The sequence below is a fragment of the Engystomops pustulosus genome, chromosome 11 (assembly GCF_040894005.1).
Source record: "Engystomops pustulosus chromosome 11, aEngPut4.maternal, whole genome shotgun sequence".
Taxonomy (NCBI): Eukaryota; Metazoa; Chordata; class Amphibia; order Anura; family Leptodactylidae; genus Engystomops; species Engystomops pustulosus.
Genome location: NC_092421.1, coordinates 9,617,659 through 9,645,494, shown reverse-complemented (window position 1 = coordinate 9,645,494; position 27,836 = coordinate 9,617,659). Strand labels below are relative to the sequence as shown.

At 46.0% G+C, this 27,836-nt stretch overlaps 1 protein-coding gene across 5 annotated transcripts; it reads right to left on the bottom strand.

Annotated features, from left to right (window-relative positions):
* Positions 1-738: 738 nt before the first annotated feature.
* LOC140106050 (uncharacterized) lies at positions 739-27,667 on the bottom strand. 5 transcript variants are annotated; one of them, XM_072130229.1, is made up of 11 exons: positions 27,573-27,667; positions 25,709-25,855; positions 24,478-24,663; positions 23,700-23,778; positions 22,600-22,781; positions 10,541-10,642; positions 7,839-8,003; positions 6,616-6,706; positions 5,375-5,427; positions 4,870-4,987; positions 739-3,110 (listed from the first exon to the last, which is right to left on the bottom strand). In XM_072130229.1, exons 2-11 carry the CDS (start codon positions 25,781-25,783, stop codon positions 2,164-2,166), a joined length of 1,998 nt encoding a protein of 665 aa, XP_071986330.1. In that variant the 5' UTR covers positions 25,784-25,855; positions 27,573-27,667; the 3' UTR covers positions 739-2,163. The 5 variants fall into 5 exon arrangements, with proteins under 5 accessions (XP_071986330.1, XP_071986332.1, XP_071986331.1 ...); XM_072130231.1 differs by lacking the exon at positions 27,573-27,667 and adding an exon at positions 27,062-27,201 and having other exon boundaries at positions 22,600-22,778; XM_072130230.1 differs by lacking the exon at positions 27,573-27,667 and adding an exon at positions 26,319-27,027.
* Positions 27,668-27,836: the final 169 nt, after the last annotated feature.

Genomic DNA, 27,836 nt, shown 5'->3' with positions numbered 1-27,836 from the left:
TAGCATGCCAAGACTATCTTCCGGCTTCGGGTGCTCCGGCTCCTCTTTGGGTTATGGCTGACACACGTTGTGTGCACCGCTGACATCGTGTGGGGACCCGAAGAGGAGCCGGAGGCATTCAAGGAGAAGCAGGAGGACCCGAAGATGAACTCGGACCACCCAAGGCAAGAATGGACGGCGATCAGTCAGGATCTGGTGCAGGAGGTGAGTGAGAGCTGCCAGGGAGAATTGCAGAGGTCCTGGAGAAGAAGGAGAGGTCCTGCAGATACTGACTCGCTGCAGTAACTCCTCCTACCTGACAATAAAAGCTTCTGCTCCCCATAATATGATTGCACTTGTATCTCTGTATGTGATAAACATCTGACAGACCAGAGGGACACATCATGTGACAATAGAAGATTTGTGTCTCTCACAACTTATGGCCATGACTGTACAGCATTGATGTTTTTTTTTACAAAAAACTACAGGGCCCCGTAGTTTGATATAATGAGCCGTGCACCTGTGTGTTATTAGGAGCCGTGCACCTGTGTGACCACGGACAGATTTCTATCCACTGGAAGTAAACATCTAAGTTTCCTATAGAATGACAGCAAGCAGAGATCCTGAAATTGTTACAGAAAGTATATATTGGAATATAGTATAACTTTTCCCTACACAAACCGTATCAATTATTGGCCGAAAGTGGACAACCCCTTTAATTCATATCTTTCACCTTTTTAACAAAACTGCACCTGAAACCACCTCTAAGCTGATTGTGATGCAGCTTTAAATACAACGTGTCACCGCAGCCTCTGATACCTGTCAATTATTGGTGTCTATGAGGCTCCTGGTGCCTCTGGTGCTCCTAACTTTCCAGTTTGCACTGACTTTGTATAAATGATGTTTCGTTCCAAAGTGACTGAAAGGCTGGTGTCCCCATAAAACGACAGAAGCTAGAGAGGACAGGATAATGCAGACAATCTCCATGGGGAATCATTGCAGCTGGAATTGCTGCCCTTTTCAGCACGGTAAGGATCTCAACGTTTAAAGGGGTTTTGCCCATGAAAAAAAGTTCTCAAATTTTAATCCCCTAGTGATGTTTCCACAATAAAGATCATTTTTAACCCCTAACTTTACAATTGTACTCAGTGTTATTGGTGTTTTAGCTCCTATCACTTAGTGATGGTCAGTGTAATATTCCAGAGTGTGAGAAGGGACTCTCTAAGCAGACACTTCATGATTCCTCTAGTGCTGTGAGACGACATTGTGCTTAGATTATCAGGGTCCAGGTTAGTAAACACTATCATTTAGCTTCTGAACATTATACTAGTATCGGACACAGAGAAAAAGAGATGAGACAGATCAGAGATGAGAGATCATGAGATGCATATAACACACAATGACATTCTCAGCTCTGCTAACTCATCTAATCAATAGGACACACAGTCAGCTCTGCTATAAAGAGATTATTTCTCTGTAGCTTGTAGAGTCAGACTCTGCATACTGCTTGCCGGCAGGAAGTGCCTGAGCTGGTCTTGTAATGCACAGGGTAGGGGCAGGAGGCAGATAGAACGGAACTGTGCAGACAAGAGAAGCTATTCATGAGAATTATCCGACCCAAATTGTAAACACCAGGACTGATAGAAACAGGTTGGAATTATATATATGAAATGCTGCATTTTTGTTAATAACAGTGACTTAGAGAATTTATTATTTTGTTATCCTGAGGATAATTTAAAAATCTTGTCTTCGTGGGAGGAATACCCCTTTAAGCACATTTGGACTGAATGCCCACTTTGCAGTGACCAAACCTCTCATTAGCAGAAAGCATCAAAAGGCTCTGATGGGATAAATTAGGTTTGTTGACAAACTGGAAAAAGACTGAACCCAAAGTGTGAAAAAGAGTCAGTGAAAGGTGGTGGAGGAAGTGTCATTGTTTGGGGAATGTTTTAAGCAGCAGTTTCATACGGCTACATGGCAGAGTGAATACAAGTGGTGACAGGAGGTACCGTGCTGATCCAGAGTGCTGGAATAAGACAAGTATAACATGCTATATACCCCACAGGAACCATATTCAAACTTGGAACATAGCCTCAGAATGTAGCAAAATATCCAGGAGATGAAGAGAATTGGTGTTTTTGTTGTTTAAAAACTTTATGTTAGACTTAGGAATGTGTCCGTCACTTACAAATTAACATTAACAGAGTCTTTACAAGACAAGATTTCTTGTACCATGTGAGATCTTTCATGTTTTATAAGATATGCTTTGTGCATAAAACATTTGCCACATCCGGAGCAGGAGAAGGGTCTCTGCTTTGCGTGTGTCGCCTGATGCCTCATAAGGACGGCTCTGTTGGTAAAGTATTTCCCGCAGTAGGAGCAGAAGAATGGCCGTTCCCCTGTGTGGATCTTCTGATGCTCCATGAGGTTCCCTTTCTGTGTAAAGCACTTTCCGCACTCGGAGCACGGATATGGTTTCTCCCCGGTGTGGACGATCTGATGTTTAACCAGAACCGATTTATGTCCAAAACGCTTCCCGCACTCCAGACAGGAGAACGGCTTCTCCCCCGAGTGGCTTTTCTGGTGCCGGACCAGGATAGTCTTATTGGTAAAGCACTTCCCACATACAGGGCACAAAAAAGATTTTTCTCCCGTGTGTATCCGCCGATGGTCTACAAGATTCGCCTTCCTTCCGAAACACTTCCCACAGTCGGAGCAGGAATAGGGCTTTTCACACGTGTGAGTTTTCTCATGTTCCACCAGGGTTGACTTACGAGCAAAAGATTTACTACAAAGTGTACATGAAAACGGCTTCTCCCCGACGTGGATTATCTGGTGGCGGCTCAGAGACGACTTCTTGGTGAATCGTTTTCCACATTCGGGGCAATTGTATGGCTTTTCCTCTTCGGGATTCTCCTGCTGTAAAGTAACTGTAATGGAATATTCATCCCTGAGCGGGATATACATTTCTTCAGAGCTATCAGTGGTATTAGGACAAGGACTTCCACTTCCAACTGGGGTAAGGTGAGCATTTTGGCTAGGAGAACACTGAAGGATGATGTCTTCCGTACCAGGCTTAGAAGGTAACATAAAACTTTCTTCATGGGTGTCAATTCTGTAATGTCCATCCGCTGGAAAGAGAAGGGGGGAAATATACAGATTTGTACATGAGTAACCAGTATATTCAAGACAACTAACCAAGTTATATTGAAGGACAGAGATAATCAATGGTTGGTCCGGACCTAAATCTCCAAGAATGTACTGTATGTCCAGCAGAGATAGGGAAGTGATTATTCCCGCTCTGCACAGAGCTCCGAAATCCCTCTGGACCCTAGACATTATCCTGGACACCAAATAGTGTGGTCCCCAGCATCAGATCCTGTGACACAGTTTGAACAAACTTTATACCTATCTTTACACTGTTCTCCTGCCTCTCTCAGCCTTCTGCCAGAGCACACAAGATCCGATATATGATATGAACCCCCCCAGATGCTAAGGGCCATAGCGCTTGTGGTATGTAAGGGGTTTTGTAGAGAAAGCATTGGTTCCTTGCACCAATCATGCGATGCCAGTGTCATGGTATGGCATCGAGGATAACAAGCAATGAAGTTCCTCTGTCCCTGTTCAGGGTACCGGAACGTTCACCAGAGAGTAAATATATATTATCAGCACAGGTGAAAAAGTAATAATCTTAAAACATAACTTTTACTTAACTTCTTAAAATCCAGGCTCCACAATATATCACACAATACAAAGCATAAGTGAAAAACTCACTCAAAAATACCGGCTAACTATAATGAAGCAGGGACTCCTGTTCGTCTCCTAGACCTCCGTTCAAGCCCCTGATGATTACGGACCAAAGTATGAAACGCGTAGGTCGAGGGTAGGAATTTACCAGGGTCAGAAATGGGACTGCCCTTGTAAGGGCGGGAGCTATAAAAAATGTGGGCCAGGGTGCAATAGGGTTTCTTTAGGGTCTTTCTTCTTATGGGACCTGCCTTATCCAGTGACACATGGATGGACTCCTAAACTTGTGAGCCATGTCGGCTTGGACTAATGCACTGAGCCTAAAGACAGCAATGGTAAGACCGTTCTATACTGCATTTTAATGTCTTGTTTGGACCATAACCCGCTGCCAGTTTTTTGACTAATAAGCAGGGATAGGCACTGAGATAAGAACAAATCTACAGTGTATCAAACCCATTGCAATACTACATAGTGATTGTGTGTGGTTATTTGGTCTTTATTGAAGTATCCTGCTTCATTATAGTTAGCAGGTATTTTTGAGTGAGTTTTTCACTTATGCTTTGTATTGTGTGATATATTGTGGAGCCTGGATTTTAAGAAGTTAAGTAAAAGTTATGTTTTAAGATTATTACTTTTTCACCTGTGCTGATAATATATGGCATCCAGAGGGCCTAATGGAGGCTTCCTGATCTGCCTTAAGTGCCCCCCAGAAAGTAATAAATCTGTTTATATGCAAAAATGGAAAACTATAAAGAAATTATTAAATCTCTATTCATAAAATCATATTGGTTATGTTTGTGTCCATATTGAAACAAAACTAGACATAGTTATCTATCGCATAAAGGGAACAACATTAAAAAATGAATATTAAAACCAGTGTGAGACACATTCACAAGAACGGGCACATGTCGGTTTACGGGAGAGGAGGAGGGGGTGAGCGCTGCGCACAGCACCATATTACGGGGAAAGTTAGGACATGTCCTATCATTTCCCCAGGTAGCACACGGGTACAGTGCCGCACGTGTGCTGCACCCTACTGCTCAGTGCGGCCATTGCCGACCTATGGGGGAAGTATATACCTCGGCTGTGTATAGGTCCCCCAATGGTCGCGTGAATTGCCATTTTTATATATACCAAAGTTACCTGTGCTGATATCTGTAGGAATGTCTTCCTGTTTACATGTTGGGTCGATCTTCTGATAATGGTTCGCTGTGCTCCCGTTTTGAGCAATGTTATTGTCTGCATCTTTCCGGTTATGTTCCTAAAAAAAAAAAATTAGATAAGACACGAATAGATGTCAGATATAGGGTCAAGCCCAAAATTCTACTTCTTGTGCATTTAATGCAAAGCTGGGACTATGAAAAGTGTCTTGGAGGGGCTCTTTAGAATCACAAACTATCGCTTCTTCACAGTGTCAATCACTGAGGTAAACCAGTAGTGAATGTGCCTGCTGCCTTATTCAGTCTCCAAGGGACTGGAGTATCAAACTCGTCAATGCAGAAAAAGAGAATCCATTCTGATGGGAGATAATGTACTTCAGTTATCGGTGGGGTTCTCTGATGATCAGACGCTTATCACCTATCCACTATGTCAGATGTTAGGAGGATAGTCCATCAGGTTCTGATACCAAGTGTGTGACATCATTTACCTTGTTAGAAGGATCTTGTACATGAAGAGGACTGGGACATCTAGGAGATTCATCTGTAAAGAGAACAGATTGTGACTGAATACATCATATACAGAACATCAGTTTAGGTTGTGATTTCAATTACGTTGCCTTCAATATTATATGACTTTTGAATATCAAAGGGTTAAACCACCCTGAACAGAACTCTGCAGAGTACATGCAGCAGGAGTCAGGCTGCGTGTTACAGATGCTCTCCTGCTGCTGATCGAAATACCAGCACAACCTGCAGGACTAATATGTGTGTCCTAATGTGTTTAGTTCAGGCTAATTGGGACGAGCATACTCGTCCTTCATCCCTAACTGGTTAAATGGGTTGATGTGATGTGAAGTTTAAGATCACTGGAGGTGTAGCCCTCAGGTTGGTGATCCCCAGACTCTGGAAGTCTACGACCCCCCCCCCCCCCCCACACCCGACTGATGTGGGTTGAGGTAGTAGATCGCATCTGCTGTATGGAAGAACTTCGAGCATTGGACGGCAACCGGATGGAGGCTTATTTCTCCACCTGGTCAAAATGGACCCAGTGGAGAAACTCAGACTCGCTCAATAACTGGCTCTCTGGTGACCCCTGACACTTAAGGCACTTTTCATCTCTCCATCAAAATAGTAATTCTTTCACAACGACCCCGCAGAGCCAGGGGGGCCTTCCTCCTCTCCCCTCCCCCCTTCCCCTGTTTCGGTTCCCACTAATTACTGTAAAGGCTGCCTTGAGTGCCTACTTTTCTTATGATCGCATTATGGGACTGCGTCCCAAATATCCTGACCGCCATGTAGGTCACTTGGTACTTTGTTTCTATTGTTAATATTATTGTTACTTTTACTTGCCACTTTTCAATAAACCTAAGGGGCAGGCCCTGTATTTCCAGGTGAAGTAACTTGGATGCTCTCAGAGAGGTGGACAACATGTCTCACGCCCTGACCATCTCCCCCAGGAGGGGTTTGCTCCAATCCTCTCCTCCCTGTCTCGCTGTCTTGTCTTACTTCTCACACCCACAGACAACTAGTCAAGTCTTCTGCAGCAACAACAAAAAGAATAGAGCTGTAAGTATCAATTCATAGGGGGACGTTCCTGGCTCTCCATAAAGCTGTGAATTTAGCGCTCATAAAGATCTCCATCTGGCAGCCCCTGCGAAGCCGGTGATATGTTCACGTGGGGACTGACCGAATTGTAGAGGGAATCTATTTTGATTAATGCACCATTCACCTGTTTTGATCTCCTCCTCAAATTTCTGGTCACAGACAAACAATTCTTCTTTCTCCAGAACTTCAACCTTAATATCAATCAAGTCTTCGGCCTAAGCACAAACCAAAAAAATATTAATAAAAGAGAAGCTCCGTACATGATAAGAGGCATATAGGACGCAGAAAATCTTCACAGGGGGCAGATTTTGACAAAGAAAGAAAAACAAAAAAGGTCACTTGGGGAGGGCAACTTAGGGCCCGGGTAACAGATAACCAGAAATCACAGCCAAGATGGCAGCGCCCATGCGCCACTGGCTGTTACCTGCCACCCGCAGCCTTGCCAGGCTAACTGAACACAGGTGTTAACTTTGGGTGTTTGCTGCAATGTGCCGCAAACTCCCAGTCCGTATGGAGAGGGCTCAGTCCGTGAGTCCTCTACATACGCCCCTTGCCTTATGTTGGTTTTGCTGAAAGGGGTTAGTATGATATGAGAACTGTGTTTCTAGGTGCTAGAGATATAACCTTTTGAAGTGCGCCCCCTCCAGCCTGTCAGCTCAATGTAGCATGAAGAAGGAGCGTCAGGGAGACAGCGCTGACACGTTGCAGAAGTACATGCACCCTCTGCATGTGTAACTGAGCCTGGGGAAAGGAGATGGATTGATGCCGTGCACATGTGGTAAATATTTTGGTAAAAGTTTATTCAATTTATGGTAGAAATCCTTCTCAGTAATTTGTCTGCTAATTCTATAAAAAAAAACTATGAAGCTATTAAATTGAGCTCAACTCTCACATGTCATAAAAAAAAAAAAACGTGAAGCTGTTCCAAAGATATCACCATATCGAAGAAGATGGACATCCAAAAATTTAAAGGGATTGCCCCAGGACGTGTAGGATTTGTGACCCCCCGAGCACTTACTGGTACTGGGGACACAACAATCCTTCAGACTCTTTATATTGACCTCATAGACGAGAGCTGCGGGGGCGCCACTTCATCCACACTCCTATCTAGTGATTGGGGCAGATCCTAGATCCTATATTCTTTGCCTATCCTGATGTTTTTTTTGTGGGATAACCCATGTAGTTTGCCCCAACACACAAAAACCAATCGTGAGCGAATGGTGAGGACATAGAAAGCGACGGCTTATGTCATCCTCAGACACAAGTTCTAACAATATCATACCCCAGACGTGATGTCCTCTGGTGTCCCCATGTAATGTCCCGGTATTGCCAGCAGGGGGCGCTCACCTCTCCACTCAGCAGCTGAATGATCTTGTTGGTGAGCTCGAGGATCTCTTGCTCATTGCAGTTCTCCTGGATTCGGCTCTGGGTCCTTTTCCTTCGTAATAACATATAAGCGTTTCTACTGGGAACCAGCCGCTCCCCTGATCTCTGTTTTATCACACGATATTCCTGTGCATCGGGGGAGGAGAAAAGGGAAGAGCTTCAGGAAGGTGATGGGAAAAAACATGACACGTCTATAGGATGTTTCTGGCATTAAAGGGAACCTGTCATCAGGGAGGTCAATTTTATACTTCTCATACTTCTTTATACTTTAGGAAGTCCATCCAACCCTGGGGCTTTGTTAATATTTGGGATCAGTGAGCACCGCAGCAGCTCTGCTATGTTCAGGGGGTCCGCTATATACCGTCCCTCTAAAATGCTGCACATATCTGCAGGCTCTGACACCTTGCAATTAGATTCCTTCTTAATGAAGGAGATTGCTGATTGCTGATAGGAAGCCTTTAAGAACCTCCCACTGGACTCCCTCCTGCAGGGACCCTGACAGCTGCGATGGGATCCTGTCCTGTGGGCCAGTGAGGCCAAGTCAGAAAGCATGGCTTCGGATCTTGTGTGCTGCCGGCCATAGGAGAATGATGAGAGTCGCTCCTAGCCAGATACTGTATAGATTGTATTGTATGTGTGTCAATAGTGGCCCCCAGCATGTAATCAATAGGGGAAAGGGACTGGAAGGGGGGGGGGGGGGCAAAGCAGGAGAAGACCCGTGTCGTGAGAAAATTTCCGTCTCAAGGAACAGAAGTGATACAAACAGACACTAACGGCACTGTTGGTTGCTTTGTTGGATTAAAATTGCAGGTTCGACTTTTGGGGGCGGGGGGCTGGGGGATTTTTAATTTTACCAACACAATCCATCCTGATAAAACAGGGACATTACTCATAGATCCAGGCACCAGGACTCTGGTATCTTCTTATATTTGTTATTCCTTCTAAAATCAACATTTAAAGGAAACCTACCATGTGATTTGATGCAGTATGAAGCAAACATACCTTGAGAATGCTGCAGCTACACTGATGCAGGATCATATCTTGGTTAATCCCTGTGCTGATGGGTTTTGCTGATAAAACAGATATAACATTATAATAATGAAGCTCTGTGGCTTCTATGTCTGCTCTGGCGCTTGCTTTGCTGCTTCTCATAGCAGGAGAGTTTCTCTCTGATTGCATCATCATCTCCTGCACTTCTCTTCCTGCCAGACAGAATAATCGATTGCAGCACCATCCCCCAGCTGCTGTGTATGAGTGATCCAGCTCAGGTTGATTAGTGCTTGACTAGTCATGCTTTACTTAGTAGCCAATTGTAATTCCAAGCTCCCGTGTAATGTGTAAGCCAGTCTGTCCCAGCTTTCCCAAGGTCCTGAATGGTGTCATTGTTTTTTCAGCAAAACCACTCAGCTCAGGGATTAACCAAGATATGATCCTGCATCAGTGTATCAGCATTCTCAAGGTATGTTTGCTTCATAATGCATCAAATCAAATGGTAGGTTTCCTTTAAAATTATGCTAATGAGTCTGAAGAGCTCCTGGGTGGTGTTACCAGAACCCATCCTGCTGTAGCTTCACAGGATGTTACAGTGTGCAGGAGAACTTCCCCCTCCCACTGTGTGCTAATACATGCTCTTCTGAGATTACATCAGGACGAAGGGAGGGTGTAGTGCTGAGGGCGCAAAGGGGGAGCCAGAAGGAGGTATCACAGCCTGCAGAGCTGCAGCACAGAGGTGCTCTGGTAACAGACCAAAGAGCACTTCTGCCTCTTTAGCATAATTTTAAAAATTGATATTAGAAGTAACAGGGCAATGGATAACACCTATAAGAAGATTACTACAGTCACAATGCTTGGATCTATGAGTAAGTGTCCCTGGTTTCTCATTATTGCCCACTAGTATGCTAGTTATTCTCCTCAGGGCTACTTTGACAGGGGACTGATAATATCGGCCCTCTGGCACAGTACAGGATCAGGCTGTCAGTGTGACAGCCTGATCCTGCAAATGTCTTTCTTGTACCATAGCGCACATAGCCATGTAAATGCTCAGAGCTCCTCACTGCTCCAGCTCGGTCTCTAAACCGAGGAACGGAGCCCTAGTCACATGACCTTATATCAAGTCTGGGAGCGGCAGCAGTGAAGAAACGCGCAAGTCAAATCTGAATATGTTTACATGATGACAGGCTCCAGTAGCCTCTGGCATGTTGATATCAAATATGCCTTGGTCGTGCATGTGAATAATTTCACTGCTTTTTAATTGTTTCTTTAACATTACCTGCTCCCTGCCAGCAGTATGTAGTGAGTCCTGGGGAAAGTGGGGAAGCGGGGGCCAGGTCATAATGGAATTGCTGGCGGTGGTGAGCTGATGTAAGCTGGGAATAATCGGAGGAGAAGCTGATGCGTGAGAATGAGGGGAGGAGAAATTGATGAGAAGACGACTTGTGCCATTTGAAATTCAACACCCCAGGACTCACTGCACGCTTCTGGCAGGGAGCAGGTAATGTTAAAGAAACAAAAAAAATAAAATAAATAAAATCGGTGGAATTATTCAGTTGCACAAAAAATAACATATTTGAAATCAACATGTCGAAGGCAATTGGAATCCGTCATCATGTAAAAATTACCTTCCTGATGACAGGTTCCCTTTAATAAAGACAGGAGTCCCTCACCTCTCCAGTCAGCAGGTAGATTATATCCACTGTAAGATGTAAGATCGTCTTAATCACGTGACTCTTGTCCATCCTTCCTGTGATTCTGGAGGGGGCAGCCTCCTGCAGAGACAGAGAGAAGTTCATTTATTTACAAGAAGAGGTGAACCCCCGGCTCCCTGCATCTCACTCGTACACCTTCCACCTCTGACACTTCCCATAAATGTCAAAGGTTAATGCCATAAGATGTTCCTCACTCACTAAGCGGCGCACTCACCACAGAGGCCAATCTCAGAAATGTATCGCCTTAAAGGGGTTGTCCATTTTCAGCAAATAATTGATATTGTTTGTGTATCAGTTCATCACAGGTTTCTAGATCTCTGCTTGCTGTCATTGTATAGGAAGCTTCTATGTTACTTCCGGTGGATATAAATCTGTCTATGGTCTGGCTGGTGCACGGGCTTTTATTATCAGAGAGATTTATTAGAGCCGTGTGATAATAACTGCTTGTGCGCCTGTGTGACATCACATGACAAGGGACAGATTTCTATTTAACTTGCTGATCAGTGGGGTTCTCGGTGGTGAGACCCCCACATATCACGAAAACAAGGGGTCCAAAGGGGTCCCACGTACCTCAGTCGGACCCTCACTGCTTCATCAGACTAATAGAGCAGTCCGTTCTGTTCTATTAATCTCTATGGAGCTGACGGAAAATGCAGAGCACAGCGCTCAGAGATCTCCGGCAGAATAATGGAGCAGAACAGTCATGAGCGGCCATCTGCTCCATTAATCTGACGGAGCGACGAGGGGTCTGATGGCACTGAAACCCCCACGAATCCACGGGATGGGGCCTAACTTTTCTTCATGGGAAAACCCCTTTAACTGGTCATGAAAACAGTGCGGAGAATGAAGCGTTTTACCAGTGGGACCTGCAGTGATTTCTTGATTGGCCCTTACAGAATAGGGAGTAGTCAGGACTCCGCCTACCGGACACTTATCACCATTCATTTCCAACCCCCCATTGTGTGAGCTGCAGTAATGGATGGTGACATGATGGGGGGCACCTCACTAGCTCTCACCATTACACTATGACATGATGGGGGCACCTCACCAGCTCTCACCATTACACTATGACATGATGGGGGGCACCTCACTAGCTCTCACCATTACACTATGACATGATGGGGGCACCTCACTAGCTCTCACCATTACACTATGACATGATGGGGGCACCTCACCAGCTCTCACCATTACACTATGACATGATGGGGGGCACCTCACCAGCTCTCACCATTACACTATGACATGATGGGGGGCACCTCACCAGCTCTCACCATTACACTATGACATGATGGGGGGCACCTCACTAGCTCTCACCATTACACTATGACATGATGGAGGGCACCTCACCAGCTCTCACCATTACACTATGACATGATGGGGGCACCTCACTAGCTCTCACCATTACACTATGACATGATGGGGGCACCTCACTAGCTCTCACCATTACACTATGACATGATGGGGGCACCTCACTAGCTCTCACCATTACACTATGACATGATGGGGGGCACCTCACTAGCTCTCACCATTACACTATGACATGATGGGGGGCACCTCACTAGCTCTCACCATTACACTATGACATGATGGGGGCACCTCACTAGCTCTCACCATTACACTATGACATGATGGGGGGCACCTCACTAGCTCCCACCATTACACTATGACATGATGGGGGGCACCTCACTAGCTCTCACCATTACACTATGACATGATGGGGGGCACCTCACTAGCTCTCACCATTACACTATGACATGATGGGGGGCACCTCACTAGCTCTCACCATTACACTATGACATGATGGGGGCACCTCACTAGCTCTCACCATTACACTATGACATGATGGAGGGCACCTCACTAGCTCTCACCATTACACTATGACATGATGGGGGGCACCTCACTAGCTCTCACCATTACACTATGACATGATGGGGGCACCTCACTAGCTCTCACCATTACACTATGACATGATGGGGGCACCTCACTAGCTCTCACCATTACACTATGACATGATGGAGGGCACCTCACTAGCTCTCACCATTACACTATGACATGATGGGGGGCACCTCACTAGCTCTCACCATTACACTATGACATGATGGGGGCACCTCACTAGCTCTCACCATTACACTATGACATGATGGGGGCACCTCACTAGCTCTCACCATTACACTATGACATGATGGGGGCACCTCACTAGCTCTCACCATTACACTATGACATGATGGAGGGCACCTCACTAGCTCTCACCATTACACTATGACATGATGGGGGGCACCTCACTAGCTCTCACCATTACACTATGACATGATGGAGGGACCTCACTAGCTCTCACCATTACACTATGACATGATGGGAGGCACCTCACTAGCTCTCACCATTACACTATGACATGATGGGGGCACCTCACTAGCTCTCACCATTACACTATGACATGATGGAGGGCACCTCACTAGCTCTCACCATTACACTATGACATGATGGGGGCACCTCACTAGCTCTCACTATTACACTATGACATGATGGGGGGCACCTCACTAGCTCTCACCATTACACTATGACATGATGGAGGGCACCTCACCAGCTCTCACCATTACACTATGACATGATGGGGGGCACCTCACCAGCTCTCACCATTACACTATGACATGATGGAGGGCACCTCACTAGCTCTCACCATTGCACTATGACATGATGGGGGGCACCTCACTAGCTCTCACCATTACACTATGACATGATGGGGGGCACCTCACTAGCTCTCACCATTACACTATGACATGATGGGGGCACCTCACTAGCTCTCACCATTACACTATGACATGATGGGGGCACCTCACTAGCTCTCACCATTACACTATGACATGATGGGGGCACCTCACTAGCTCTCACCATTACACTATGACATGATGGAGGGCACCTCACTAGCTCTCACCATTACACTATGACATGATGGGGGGCACCTCACTAGCTCTCACCATTACACTATGACATGATGGAGGGACCTCACTAGCTCTCACCATTACACTATGACATGATGGGGGGCACCTCACTAGCTCTCACCATTACACTATGACATGATGGGAGGCACCTCACTAGCTCTCACCATTACACTATGACATGATGGAGGGCACCTCACTAGCTCTCACCATTACACTATGACATGATGGGGAGCACCTCACTAGCTCTCACCATTACACTATGACATGATGGGGGGACCCTCACTAGCTCTCACCATTACACTATGACATGATGGGGGGCACCTCACTAGCTCTCACCATTACACTATGACATGATGGGGGGACCCTCACTAGCTCTCACCATTACACTATGACATGATGGGGGGCACCTCACTAGCTCTCACCATTACACTATGACATGATGGGGGGACCCTCACCAGCTCTCACCATTACACTATGACATGATGGGGGGCACCTCACTAGCTCCCACCATTACACTATGACATGATGGGGGGACCCTCACTAGCTCTCACCATTACACTATGACATGATGGAGGGGAGAGCTCTCACCATTACACTATGACATGATGGGGGCACCTCACTAGCTCTCACCATTACACTATGACATGATGGGGGGACCCTCACTAGCTCTCACCATTACACTATGACATGATGGGGGGCACCTCACTAGCTCTCACCATTACACTATGACATGATGGGGGGACCCTCACCAGCTCTCACCATTACACTATGACATGATGGGGGGACCCTCACCAGCTCTCACCATTACACTATGACATGATGGGGGGCACCTCACTAGCTCCCACCATTACACTATGACATGATGGAGGGACCTCACTAGCTCTCACCATTACACTATGACATGATGGAGGGCACCTCACTAGCTCTCACCATTACACTATGACATGATGGGGGCACCTCACTAGCTCTCACCATTACACTATGACATGATGGAGGGCACCTCACTAGCTCTCACCATTACACTATGACATGATGGGGGCACCTCACCAGCTCTCACCATTACACTATGACATGATGGGAGGCACCTCACTAGCTCTCACCATTACACTATGACATGATGGGGGCACCTCACTAGCTCTCACCATTACACTATGACATGATGGAGGGCACCTCACTAGCTCTCACCATTACACTATGACATGATGGGGGCACCTCACTAGCTCTCACTATTACACTATGACATGATGGGGGGCACCTCACTAGCTCTCACCATTACACTATGACATGATGGAGGGCACCTCACCAGCTCTCACCATTACACTATGACATGATGGGGGGCACCTCACCAGCTCTCACCATTACACTATGACATGATGGAGGGCACCTCACTAGCTCTCACCATTACACTATGACATGATGGGGGGCACCTCACTAGCTCTCACCATTACACTATGACATGATGGGGGGCACCTCACTAGCTCTCACCATTACACTATGACATGATGGGGGGCACCTCACTAGCTCTCACCATTACACTATGACATGATGGGGGCACCTCACTAGCTCCCACCATTACACTATGACATGATGGGGGGCACCTCACTAGCTCCCACCATTACACTATGACATGATGGGGGGCACCTCACTAGCTCTCACCATTACACTATGACATGATGGAGGGCACCTCACCGGCTCTCACCATTACACTATGACATGATGGGGGGCACCTCACTAGCTCTCACCATTACACTATGACATGATGGAGGGCACCTCACTAGCTCCCACCATTACACTATGACATGATGGGGGGCACCTCACTAGCTCTCACCATTACACTATGACATGATGGAGGGCACCTCACTAGCTCTCACCATTACACTATGACATGATGGGGGGCACCTCACTAGCTCTCACCATTACACTATGACATGATGGAGGGCACCTCACTAGCTCTCACCATTACACTATGACATGATGGAGGGCACCTCACCAGCTCTCACCATTACACTATGACATGATGGGGGGCACCTCACTAGCTCTCACCATTACACTATGACATGATGGGGGCACCTCACTAGCTCTCACCATTACACTATGACATGATGGGGGCTCCTCACTAGCTCTCACCATTACACTATGACATGATGGAGGGCACCTCACCAGCTCTCACCATTACACTATGACATGATGGAGGGCACCTCACTAGCTCTCACCATTACACTATGACATGATGGAGGGCACCTCACTAGCTCTCACCATTACACTATGACATGATGGAGGGCACCTCACTAGCTCTCACCATTACACTATGACATGATGGGGGGCACCTCACTAGCTCTCACCATTACACTATGACATGATGGAGGGCACCTCACTAGCTCCCACCATTACACTATGACATGATGGGGGGCACCTCACTAGCTCTCACCATTACACTATGACATGATGGAGGGCACCTCACTAGCTCTCACCATTACACTATGACATGATGGGGGGCACCTCACTAGCTCTCACCATTACACTATGACATGATGGGGGGCACCTCACTAGCTCTCACCATTACACTATGACATGATGGAGGGCACCTCACTAGCTCTCACCATTACACTATGACATGATGGAGGGCACCTCACCAGCTCTCACCATTACACTATGACATGATGGAGGGCACCTCACTAGCTCTCACCATTACACTATGACATGATGGAGGGCACCTCACCAGCTCTCACCATTACACTATGACATGATGGAGGGCACCTCACCAGCTCTCACCATTACACTATGACATGATGGAGGGCACCTCACTAGCTCTCACCATTACACTATGACATGATGGGGGCACCTCACTAGCTCTCACCATTACACTATGACATGATGGGGGGCACCTCACTAGCTCTCACCATTACACTATGACATGATGGGGGCACCTCACTAGCTCTCACCATTACACTATGACATGATGGGGGCACCTCACCAGCTCTCACCATTACACTATGACATGATGGGGGGCACCTCACTAGCTCTCACCATTACACTATGACATGATGGGGGGCACCTCACTAGCTCTCACCATTACACTATGACATGATGGGGGCACCTCACTAGCTCTCACCATTACACTATGACATGATGGGGGCACCTCACCAGCTCTCACCATTACACTATGACATGATGGGGGGCACCTCACCAGCTCTCACCATTACACTATGACATGATGGGGGCACCTCACTAGCTCCCACCATTACACTATGACATGATGGGGGGCACCTCACTAGCTCTCACCATTACACTATGACATGATGGGGGGCACCTCACTAGCTCTCACCATTACACTATGACATGATGGGGGCACCTCACCAGCTCTCACCATTACACTATGACATGATGGGGGCACCTCACCAGCTCTCACCATTACACTATGACACGATGGAGGGCACCTCACTAGCTCTCACCATTACACTATGACATGATGGAGGGCACCTCACTAGCTCCCACCATTACACTATGACATGATGGAGGGACCTCACTAGCTCTCACCATTACACTATGACATGATGGAGGGCACCTCACTAGCTCTCACCATTACACTATGACATGATGGGGGGCACCTCACTAGCTCTCACCATTACACTATGACATGATGGAGGGCACCTCACTAGCTCTCACCATTACACTATGACATGATGGGGGCACCTCACTAGCTCTCACTATTACACTATGACATGATGGGGGGCACCTCACTAGCTCTCACCATTACACTATGACATGATGGGGGGCACCTCACTAGCTCCCACCATTACACTATGACATGATGGGGGGCACCTCACTAGCTCTCACTATTACACTATGACATGATGGGGGGCACCTCACTAGCTCTCACCATTACACTATGACATGATGGGGGGCACCTCACTAGCTCTCACCATTACACTATGACATGATGGGGGGCACCTCACCAGCTCTCACCATTACACTATGACATGATGGGGGGCACCTCACCAGCTCTCACCATTACACTATGACATGATGGGGGGCACCTCACCAGCTCTCACCATTACACTATGACATGATGGGGGGCACCTCACTAGCTCTCACCATTACACTATGACATGATGGGGGGCACCTCACTAGCTCTCACCATTACACTATGACATGATGGGGGGCACCTCACTAGCTCTCACCATTACACTATGACATGATGGGGGCACCTCACTAGCTCCCACCATTACACTATGACATGATGGGGGGCACCTCACTAGCTCCCACCATTACACTATGACATGATGGGGGGCACCTCACTAGCTCTCACCATTACACTATGACATGATGGGGGCACCTCACTAGCTCTCACCATTACACTATGACATGATGGGGGCACCTCACCAGCTCTCACCATTACACTATGACATGATGGAGGGCACCTCACTAGCTCTCACCATTACACTATGACATGATGGGGGGCACCTCACTAGCTCTCACCATTACACTATGACATGATGGGGGCACCTCACTAGCTCTCACCATTACACTATGACATGATGGGGGCACCTCACTAGCTCTCACCATTACACTATGACATGATGGAGGGGATACAGGGCAGACATGGGAGCTGCACACTCACCACTCACAGAAGAGGCTTGTCAATAGTGTCAACAAAATAGTGACCAATAAAGTTCAACCATTTGGTAACCAGTCAACTCCCTCTCCCTGTCAGATGACGCGTATTCTCGCCATTACATCCCGTGCAGATGCCTCTTTGTGTTCTGACCCAAACCCAAATTAGTAGCAGAGACCTCCCTTCCTGCCACGTCACAATCTGACACGCTCACTGGCTGCTATATTTTATTATTTTTTTAATGAATTTTTATAACTCGCTTCCGTAAAAACACCCGATGTGGGCTACAAGAAAATGGCCGCGGAGGCGTCTCCACCGAAGCCGAACTCTCCCGCCCCTACGGTTGACGTCATGACAGGAGGCGAACCAATCAGCAGCAGGGAGCGTGGATATAGGTAACGCATGCGCATTAGAGACTGAGATTTTAACCAGGAGGAGAAGCAATACGTCTGCTTCCAATAGTGGAGGAAAGTGGTACTACAGCCGGAAACTCACACCCTGCTATAGCACGGCTCATGTACTTACCTGTGAGCCACATGTGTAATGGTGCAATGCAAGTTCTGTCCGTTTAAAGCACCAGCAGAAAACACGCGTGAAAAACGCAAGTGTAGAAGGGGCATTGCTCTACCCATGATAAGTAAAATAGGTGTAAGACCAGGTGCCATGCACTTCACCTGTAGGTATATAACATCCCTTTTGCTATTAATCACTGTGTACAGAGGGCGGAAGAAGCGCAGCACCACGCCAAACAGTCCTCGCCTTCTTATAGACATCTTGCCTTCACGCCTTCCCTTAGGTTGATGGCACACGTGGCGTTTTGAACGTGTTTTTGGCCCGTTTTTAAAGGGCACCTACCACCACAAATCTACCTATAAAGGTAGATTGGGTGGTAGGTGGATCAATGGGACGTGAGGATAGACCTTTTAAGGGCTAATCCTCACGTCCCTGCACTTTTTTGATAACTTTTATTAGATATTTATTCAAATTTACTTAGGCGGCTACTGGGGCGTGGAGTAGCCGCATATGAGATTACACGAGGCGGCTACTCCACGCCCCGGTTGCCACTTTACCCCTCCTACTCACCCATCTTCGGCGCGCAGCTCCGCATAGCTGCGCGCCCTCGTCCGGCGATCCTGCCGTCTGCGCATGCGCAGAAGAGCAGGTCCGCGCCTGCGCGGTCACTGCTCCGAAACAGGCGCTGGCCTGCTCTTCTGCGCATGCGCAGACGGCAGGATCGCCGGACGAGGGCGCGCAGCTATGCGGAGCTGCGCGCCGAAGATGGGTGAGTAGGAGGGGTAAAGTGGCAACCGGGGCGTGGAGTAGCAGCCTCGTGTAATCTCATATGCGGCTACTCCACGCCCCAGTAGCCGCGTAAGTAAATTTCAATAAATATCTAATAAAAGTTATCAAAAAAGTGCAGGGACGTGAGGATTAGCCCTTAAAAGGTCTATCCTCACGTCCCATTGATCCACCTACCACCCAATCTACCTTTATAGGTAGATTTGTGGTGGTAGCTTCCCTTTAAGCAGTCCATCAAAAAACTCATCCGTTTTTTTACAGGTTTGACCTATTATCATAATTGAAACTGGTCCAAAACGCATGCATTTTCAAAAAACGCATGCGCAGGCTTAAAAACGGGCCAAAACGCCACATGTGCCATCACCCTTATATGTCCAGAATATGAGAGTATTTATATATGCACTAATAAAGAAGAAGACAATTTTAAACTGAAGAATGGTGAGTGCCGTCCATTCCTTATAACTTTTACCTCTGTCTTTGTGCGTGTATATTTAGGTATTTTTTCCCCTAGGTTAACCTTTTCAGGCCCGAGTCTCTTTTTTAATTTCTGTGTTTTTTTTTACTCTCCTCCTTCCAAAAGCCATATCCATTTTTGATGTATGAGGGCTTGTTATCGTTGGGACAAACTGTAGTTTATAGTGGCAGCATTAAAATATTCTGTGCAATATATTGGAAAGCTGGAAAAATCCCAAATAACATGAAATTAACAAAAAAATAAATAAAAAAATTACACATTTGCACTATTTTCTCCTTTTACAGCTTTCACTTTGTGCTCCAAATAACATTTCCACTGGGATGAGTATATGTTAGGTGTAATTGTTTTGCAGGATGATGCAACTTTTTCATTTGTATCAATTTGGGACCTATGTGATCTTTTGATCAATTTTTCTTCAAATACTTATGGCTTGAAAAAAATTGTGAAAAAAGTGTTTATTCTGACATTTTGGCACTATTTTTCTTTAATGGACAGAAATAATGTCGGTAATTTTAACATCATGGTGCATTTCTCTCTAACTTACTGGTTAAAAGTAAAATATAGAATAATTTTTCTGTAGTGATGTAAAGAAAAAAAAAACACATTAGTGGTGAGAAAATAGACATTTTATTGATTTGTTTAAATTTTGTCTGCTAATGTATAGCAATGACAGCTCCATAGGATAGTTAATCCATATTGGATCAGCGGGAGAAGCTGAGCTGCAGTTACACAGCCTGGCCACTGCACAGAGAATAGGGCTGTTATTCTGGAATGCGTTTCTGTGTTACGACCATATTTTTTGGATGATAAAGTGCACCGGATTATAAGGCGCACCATCAATAAATGCCTGCTAAAACGTCTAGGTTCATATATAAGGCGCACCAGATTATAAGGATGAATGACCAGCAGGTGGCAGACCTGTGCACAGTACAAGGCAGCTGTTGTCTGTAAGTACGGTTCATATATAAGGCGCACCAGATTATAAGGATGAATGACCAGCAGGTGGCAGACCTGTGCACAGTACAAGGCAGCTGTTGTCTGCAAGTACGGTTCATATATAAGGTGCACTGGACTATAAAAGGCGCACCTTTGATTTCTGAGATAAATCAAAGGACTTTTTGTACGCCTTATAGTCCGAAAAATTCCCTGTAGCTGCGGCAGGCCCTGGCTCCTAGTCGAATCCCTGTCATACCGCGTTCTCATCTGAATCCTCGGGCATGCGCAATGTGCTGGTCTATTCTGGTAGCCGCTGCCATGACGTGCACATTTTCGAGGGAGCGTGGACGGCTCCCTGGAACTTAATGTCAACGAGGGAGAAAAGCTGCATGTAATCAGTGCACTTTTCTCCCTCCATGTACGCACAGCGGCAGAGTGAAGATGACAGTCGCACTGTGCATGCCCGAGAATTCAGACAAAACGGCGGCAAGTCGGGAGGCAGGGCCGGCTACGACTACAGGGAGATAAGGAGGCGGGGTTATGTGACCATGCCGAAGACTGTGGATATAACTTCATGTTTCTGGCTGCAGGCATCATTAACCCTTGATAAAAACAGGCAATCGGCCATTTCAGGTAGATTTTGTGGTTGAAAAGCGATTCACATGCTGACAGGTTCCCTTTAAACCCTCCAGAGTTATTTCCTATGAGTTTTCTGATGCTCTCGCAGATGTGGCTTTTGAGAGAAACATTTTCCGCACTGAGAACACTTGAAAGGCCTCTCTCCCGTGTGAATCCTTTTATGCCGCAGAAGATCCGAATTACTGATAAACCCTTTGCCGCATTCCGAGCAGGAATACGGCTTCTCCCCGGTGTGCGTCCTCCTGTGGATAACCAATTGGGAGTTGCAGGGGAACCGTCTCTGACATTCGCTACAGGAATACGGCTTCTCTCTTGTGTGAATTCTCTGATGTATGACCAGAGTGGATTTGGTAGCGAATCTTTTCCCACAAACTGTGCAGACAAAGGGTTTTTCTCCGGTGTGGATTCGTTCATGGACAATCAGATGAGAACTGCTGGAGAAGAATTTCCCACACTCCGAACAGGAAAATTTTTTGGGCAGAACTGACTGGGCCTTTGATTTAAGGGCAAAACCATCTCCACGCCCCCTACAAAGCACCTCTCTGACGTCTCGCTGATCATCTTCCGATGACCCTCCTAGAAGGTCCTGACGTGGACATCTCGGGTGGACTTCAGTAGACTTAAGAAGCCTTCTACTATTTGTTAACCCACTAACAGATTGAGAAGGTATCTGCTCTACAATAGCGTCTACAGAACTTGGAACCTTCTCTTCTTGACCCATGTGAGTTATTTGGTGCCTAAAAAGATCTAGTTTACTACTAAAGCATTCATGACACACATGGCAAGGAAAAATCTTCATTCCTAGTTGACGTTTTGGGGAGATTGCGGAATTTGACAATGAAATGTCTTGTGGTTCCGGACATGAATACTCTTCCTTTCCCGTAGCGTTCCTTTGGTTTCCCACTAAACTCTTCCGGTCATCACTAGTAGACTCTGAAAACCCTCCGTCCACTCCATGTAGCCCAGAGTTTCCTTCAATGACCCCTTCTAGATCTAGATCTTTACAACCATTGGTTGTATACATGTCAGCATTGATAAAAGTTTCATTTCCCCAACATTGGTTGTTAATATTAGGAGATAAATCATGTTGGGAGGCGATGATATCATGGCTCACCTCACATGAGACTGGCTCCAGCTTAATTGGGGTAGGAGTAGTGCAATTATCTGAGACGCTTCCACCATCATATGAGTTTGGTTCCTCCTTAATATGTACAAGGTCCGCAGGTGTAGAAGTTTCTTTTTCAACATAATTCCCACCTTCTTGCAGATCTGGATCTTTGCTTTTTTTTGTCTCTGCTAAAAAAATACATATTTTAGTACTTTTGCATACCATACCATATTTTTTGGACTATAAGACACACTTTTTAGTAAGAATAGTCCGTAGTCAGTAAGATTAGGCACTGCCAGACCCTCCTGACCACTGTCCTGGAGATCAGGGAAAGGGCTGACAAAGGGGTGGGGTGAAGAAGATGCTGTGTGTGTGAGTGAATGGTTGTAACAGTGCTGTGTGTGTGTGTGTGAGTGAATGGATGTAGCAGTACTGTTTGTGGGAGCGAATGGATGGTTGTAGCAGTACTGTTTGTGTTAGTGAATTAATGGATTTAGCAGTGCTGTATGTGAGTGAATGGATGGATTTAGCAGTACTGTGTATGAGTGAATGGATGTAGCAAAGCTGTGTATGTGTGAGTAAATGGATGGATGTAGTAGTGCTGTGTGTGTGAAAGGATGGATGCATGGATGTAGTAGTGCTGTGTGTGTGTGAGTGAATGGATGGATGTAGTAGTACTGTGTGTGTGAGTGAATGGATGGATGTAGTAGTACTGTGTGTGTGCATGGATCATTGTTGGCAGCTTTTGCAGAATGTATGGGAGTTGTTACGGTGTGCATAGCGTGTCATGCCAATAATGTATGTGGATGACGCTGAAATATTTGATTTTCCCAAACAGAATGGAGCATCAGCGCGGTGGTAGATTTACTACTATACGTGCAGATTTATCAATTTAATGTTGTGCTTTTAATGTGGATTTTTTGCATGCGTTTATTTTCCCCTCTTTTTTTCCACATCCATTTAGGCTGAGGGAATCATGCAGTGGATTTTCTGCACCAAAATCCGCCACGTGTACAGATAATGCTGTTCTATAGCCACTTTATTTGGCTTCCTTGAAAACCGCCCCCATGATTGACAATTCTGATGACAATAAAAGCTATTCTTACCCAATGATGTGAGGAGCTGGTGATTCTCCATTACAATGTACTTGTAAACATCTGTATGTCCTTCTAAATACTGCCAAACCTGTAAGGGAAATGTATACAGTGACTCCCCCCAAGCACACAGGCCCACAACCACCAACTGTCTGTGATCCTTGAAAAGTATGTGATGTATATGGACATAGAGACCCGATTTAAAAGAAACCTACCATGTAATTTGATGCATTATGAAGCAAACATACCTTGAGAATGCTGTAGCTACACTGATGCAGGATCATATCTTGGTTAATCCCTGTGCAGAGTGGTTTTGCTGATAAAACGCATGAAGCTCTGTCACTTCTGTGGCTACTCCAGTGCTTCTCCGAGCACGCAAGTTATTCACTGCAGGAGAGGATGACGCAATCCCCGAGTTGTGCCTGAAGGCAGAATAATCAATTGCTGCACCATCCCCCAGCTGCTGTGTATGAGTGATCCAGCTCAGGTTGATTAGTCATGTCTTGACTAACCTCCATTTGTAATTACAAGCTCCAGTGTGTAATGGGTTGATCTAGGCAGCCAGCCTGACCCAACTTTCCTAAGTTACTGAATGTTATAATAGTTTTTTTCAGAAAACACTCAGCACAGGGATTAACCAAGATATGATCCTGCATCAGTGTATCTACAGCAGTCTCAAGGCATGTTTGCTTCATAATGCATCAACTCAAATTGTAGGTTTCCTTTAATCAGGTAAATATGATGGCGCTATATAAAGATTATTAATGTATAATGTCCCAGCAGCGCTCACCTCTCCGGTCAGTAAATGAATGATCTTATTGGTGAGTTCTAGGATCTTTCTGTTGTCGTTTCTATCCTGCAGGAGTGGGTGAGATGGACCCTCCGAAATGGTGTTCTGGAAGCTGTTTAACGCTTCTGGGCCATGTAAATCAGATGTGTTACGCCCTCTAGTGGTCTTCCTCACAACTGTGTAGTCCTATGAAAAAGACAGTGATGTAGATGAAATCACTTTTAAAGGAATTGTCCAGATCTTGCTTATTCTTGAGACAGGTCATCATTACCTTATAGTGGGGGTGCTAAGCTCCGCCCGCCAGTTTTCTGTCTGAATTTCTAGTGCAAACTGCTTGCACAGATATTTAAGAAGTGTCTGCGCCACATTTGTGTCTCAGGTGACTCTTTTGTGTCATGGCTGCACTATTCTTCAGGAGACACAAACTTCTGGGTACATCGGGGCAGTGCAGAGGGCTCCAGATGAACAATGTGGGCCAGAAATCTTGAATCTTCCGCCCTCTTCCCACCATACAGGCAAACTGCACATAGTACACACTCCGCTGTTTTTAGCAAATGTGCCCCAATGTATTTAAATGGTTGTTCCATTATCAAAATTTATCAGCTATTCACAGTATACAGTTAAAGGTTTCATTCAATCTATATTGGCCTGAGAGAGAGACAAATATTCAAACAATCTCTCTGGTGTCGGTCACTTGGAAACAGTAAGGAGTGGCAGTGAGCCTGTGTGCTACATTAAAAGGGAACCTGTCAGCAGGAGTGTCATTTTTAGCTGGTGACAGGTCCCAATAGCCTATGCAATTATAATACACCTTTGTCAGCATTCTATACTCATCCAGCTCGCTCCCTCCTCTCTGTCATGTGCATTAAGCAGACAGGGAGAAGCGGGATGGTGTGAAGGAGAGCGCTAATGTATGAGCAGTTACAGGCACACACAGGCTGCAGCTGCTGGGATTCACTACATGCTGTTGGCAGAGAGCCAGGTAATGTGAAATAAAGTTATATAAACTACTGAAATGATTCAGAATGCTGACAAGGGCATTTTTAAAATCTGCAAATCACAAGGAATTCATTTATTGAAGGGTGCATGTGATTAGGGAGATCGAAAAATGAGGCTGACCTTCAAACGAGCATTTAGATGACTACGATCAGAAGTGAATGGCCATTTTGATAAAGTATGGAAAATTGTATAAAGAGACAGAAGGTACATGAGTCTTCCCACAATTCCTCACCTCACCAGTGAGCATGTAGATAATCTCCAATGTAAGATTTAAGACTCCGGTCATCTGACTTCTGTTAGGATCCATCTTCAGCAACAAAGAAAACCGCCTGGACTCAGGTGGCCAATGTAGTGCGCGCTCACTGGCCACAAAACCGACCTTTCAAAAAATGGAGAAACGGTGAACAATTAGGAAAGTAGCCATTATATTCTTCTGTTATAAACAGTAAGAGGAATAAGGGTGTAACTTCTCCAAATATTATACTACTATCACAATGCCCAAACTTCAACCAAAACCTAAGCAGTAACTTATTTATCCCTGCTGTATTATAAGTTTTAACCGTATTGGCCTCCTGAGGACACCAATACAATAGAAACAAGATGGAGAAATTTGGATTGTATCTTCCTTCCAGGGTCCCCTGTAGAGGAAATATCAGGAGACCCAGAGTAAATGTGCCCCTCTGGCACCCATGCCATAGGTTTGCCACCACTGCCCTATTGGAGTGAGGACGACTGTAAGATCTCCACTGTGTATCAGTATGTGAGCAATATATATTCATACACACACATATACATACATATATATTACATACACACTATACTGTATGTGAGCACACAATCACCTTATCTATATGAGCTTTCTGTACGTCAACCTCCAAATCCCGTTGTGTAAAAGGGAATTTTACGCATCTTACTTCCCAGATTTACCAAAGCTAATACAGACTGTCAGCTTTCTCCAGATTTTACAGAAAACAATCAGCTTTCAGAGCTTTCCCAAGTCCCATAGAAGCGAATGAGAGTTTCTCTTCTTCTTGACTTTTTCCGTAAAGCCTCATAGTTGGGATTTGACAGTCGGTGGGAACACAGAACATGGGCATAGGGTCTGCTGGGCATCACTTTAGAGAAAAGTGCAGGTTTTAGAGGTGAATGCGCCTCTACCAGCCACCTCAGCGCGGTCATCCTACAGGTGGCTGACGAATTTGAGGCAGACTAGGCTGATACGATGGAGATCTGTATGCAGACAGTCAGCGCACAGTGAGTATCTTCTCCCATCAAGTTTGTATTTGCTAATAAGTGTACACTCAGACTCACACTCAGGATCCAATGTCAATATCCCAAACTTTGGAAACTTTAGCATAACTGACTGAAAGAGGTTACTTTTTTAATTATTTCAGGCAATCTCATTTACATACATGAGAGGTGGATCATGGGATACTGCAGCCCTATGTGTGTTATAACCAGAAACCCCATCCTGCACATACACACGATCACAGACAGTCCTGCATCTCACACCACGGGGCACAGTCACCCAGATACATGCACAGACACTGGACGCGCTCGTCCCTCTATGCATTTATCACGTTACCCGGTAAAAAATCGATCTAGTCTCATAGACACAACACTTCCGCGTTCTGCGTTTCACGTCACTTCCGGCATTTGCGGGTCAAGCCTCTGTCTCAGGCTCGGTAGCAGACACTGATTGGCTAGTAAAGTGCAGCCTTCAGAACGCGGCACAGCCTCTCACTTGATTCCGCCTTCTGGTGTCACATGACTTCTTTTTAGCTTAAAGGGATAGCTCACAAATATTGTAATAATTTCGGGAATCCCTCATTGTGCTAATTCATAAAAACGTCTGTCTGCCCCTTACTCATAGCCGAGGGCGGGGGGAGGGACAAGCCGAGGGCAGGGGACCTAACTCAGAGGGGGGGGGGGGTAATTGGGGACTAGCGGGGCTCTTCTGCCTGTCCTCTCCAGCTCTTCAGCACTGCTGCGTATACAGTACAGCTCACCACCACTATTTATATCTAGGCCACCTCCACGCTGTATATGCACCTTTCTGTTACACCCTGTATATACCCACTTTTTTTGAAACTCACAGCCTGCTCTACTACGTGTATGACACCTTCTACCACACACGGACCAAAATCTGACGGAAAACTGATGTGTGAATTGGGAGCTATTCACTGACAATCCTCATGTGAAAGCAGCGTGACATCACAGGTCCCGCCCCTTTCACAGCCTCAGTGGTCACATGATGCTGACATCATCACAGGTCCCCGCCCCTTCCCCAGTGGTCACATGATGCTGACATCATCACAGGTCCCCGCCCCCTTCCCCAGCCTCAGTGGTCACATGATGCT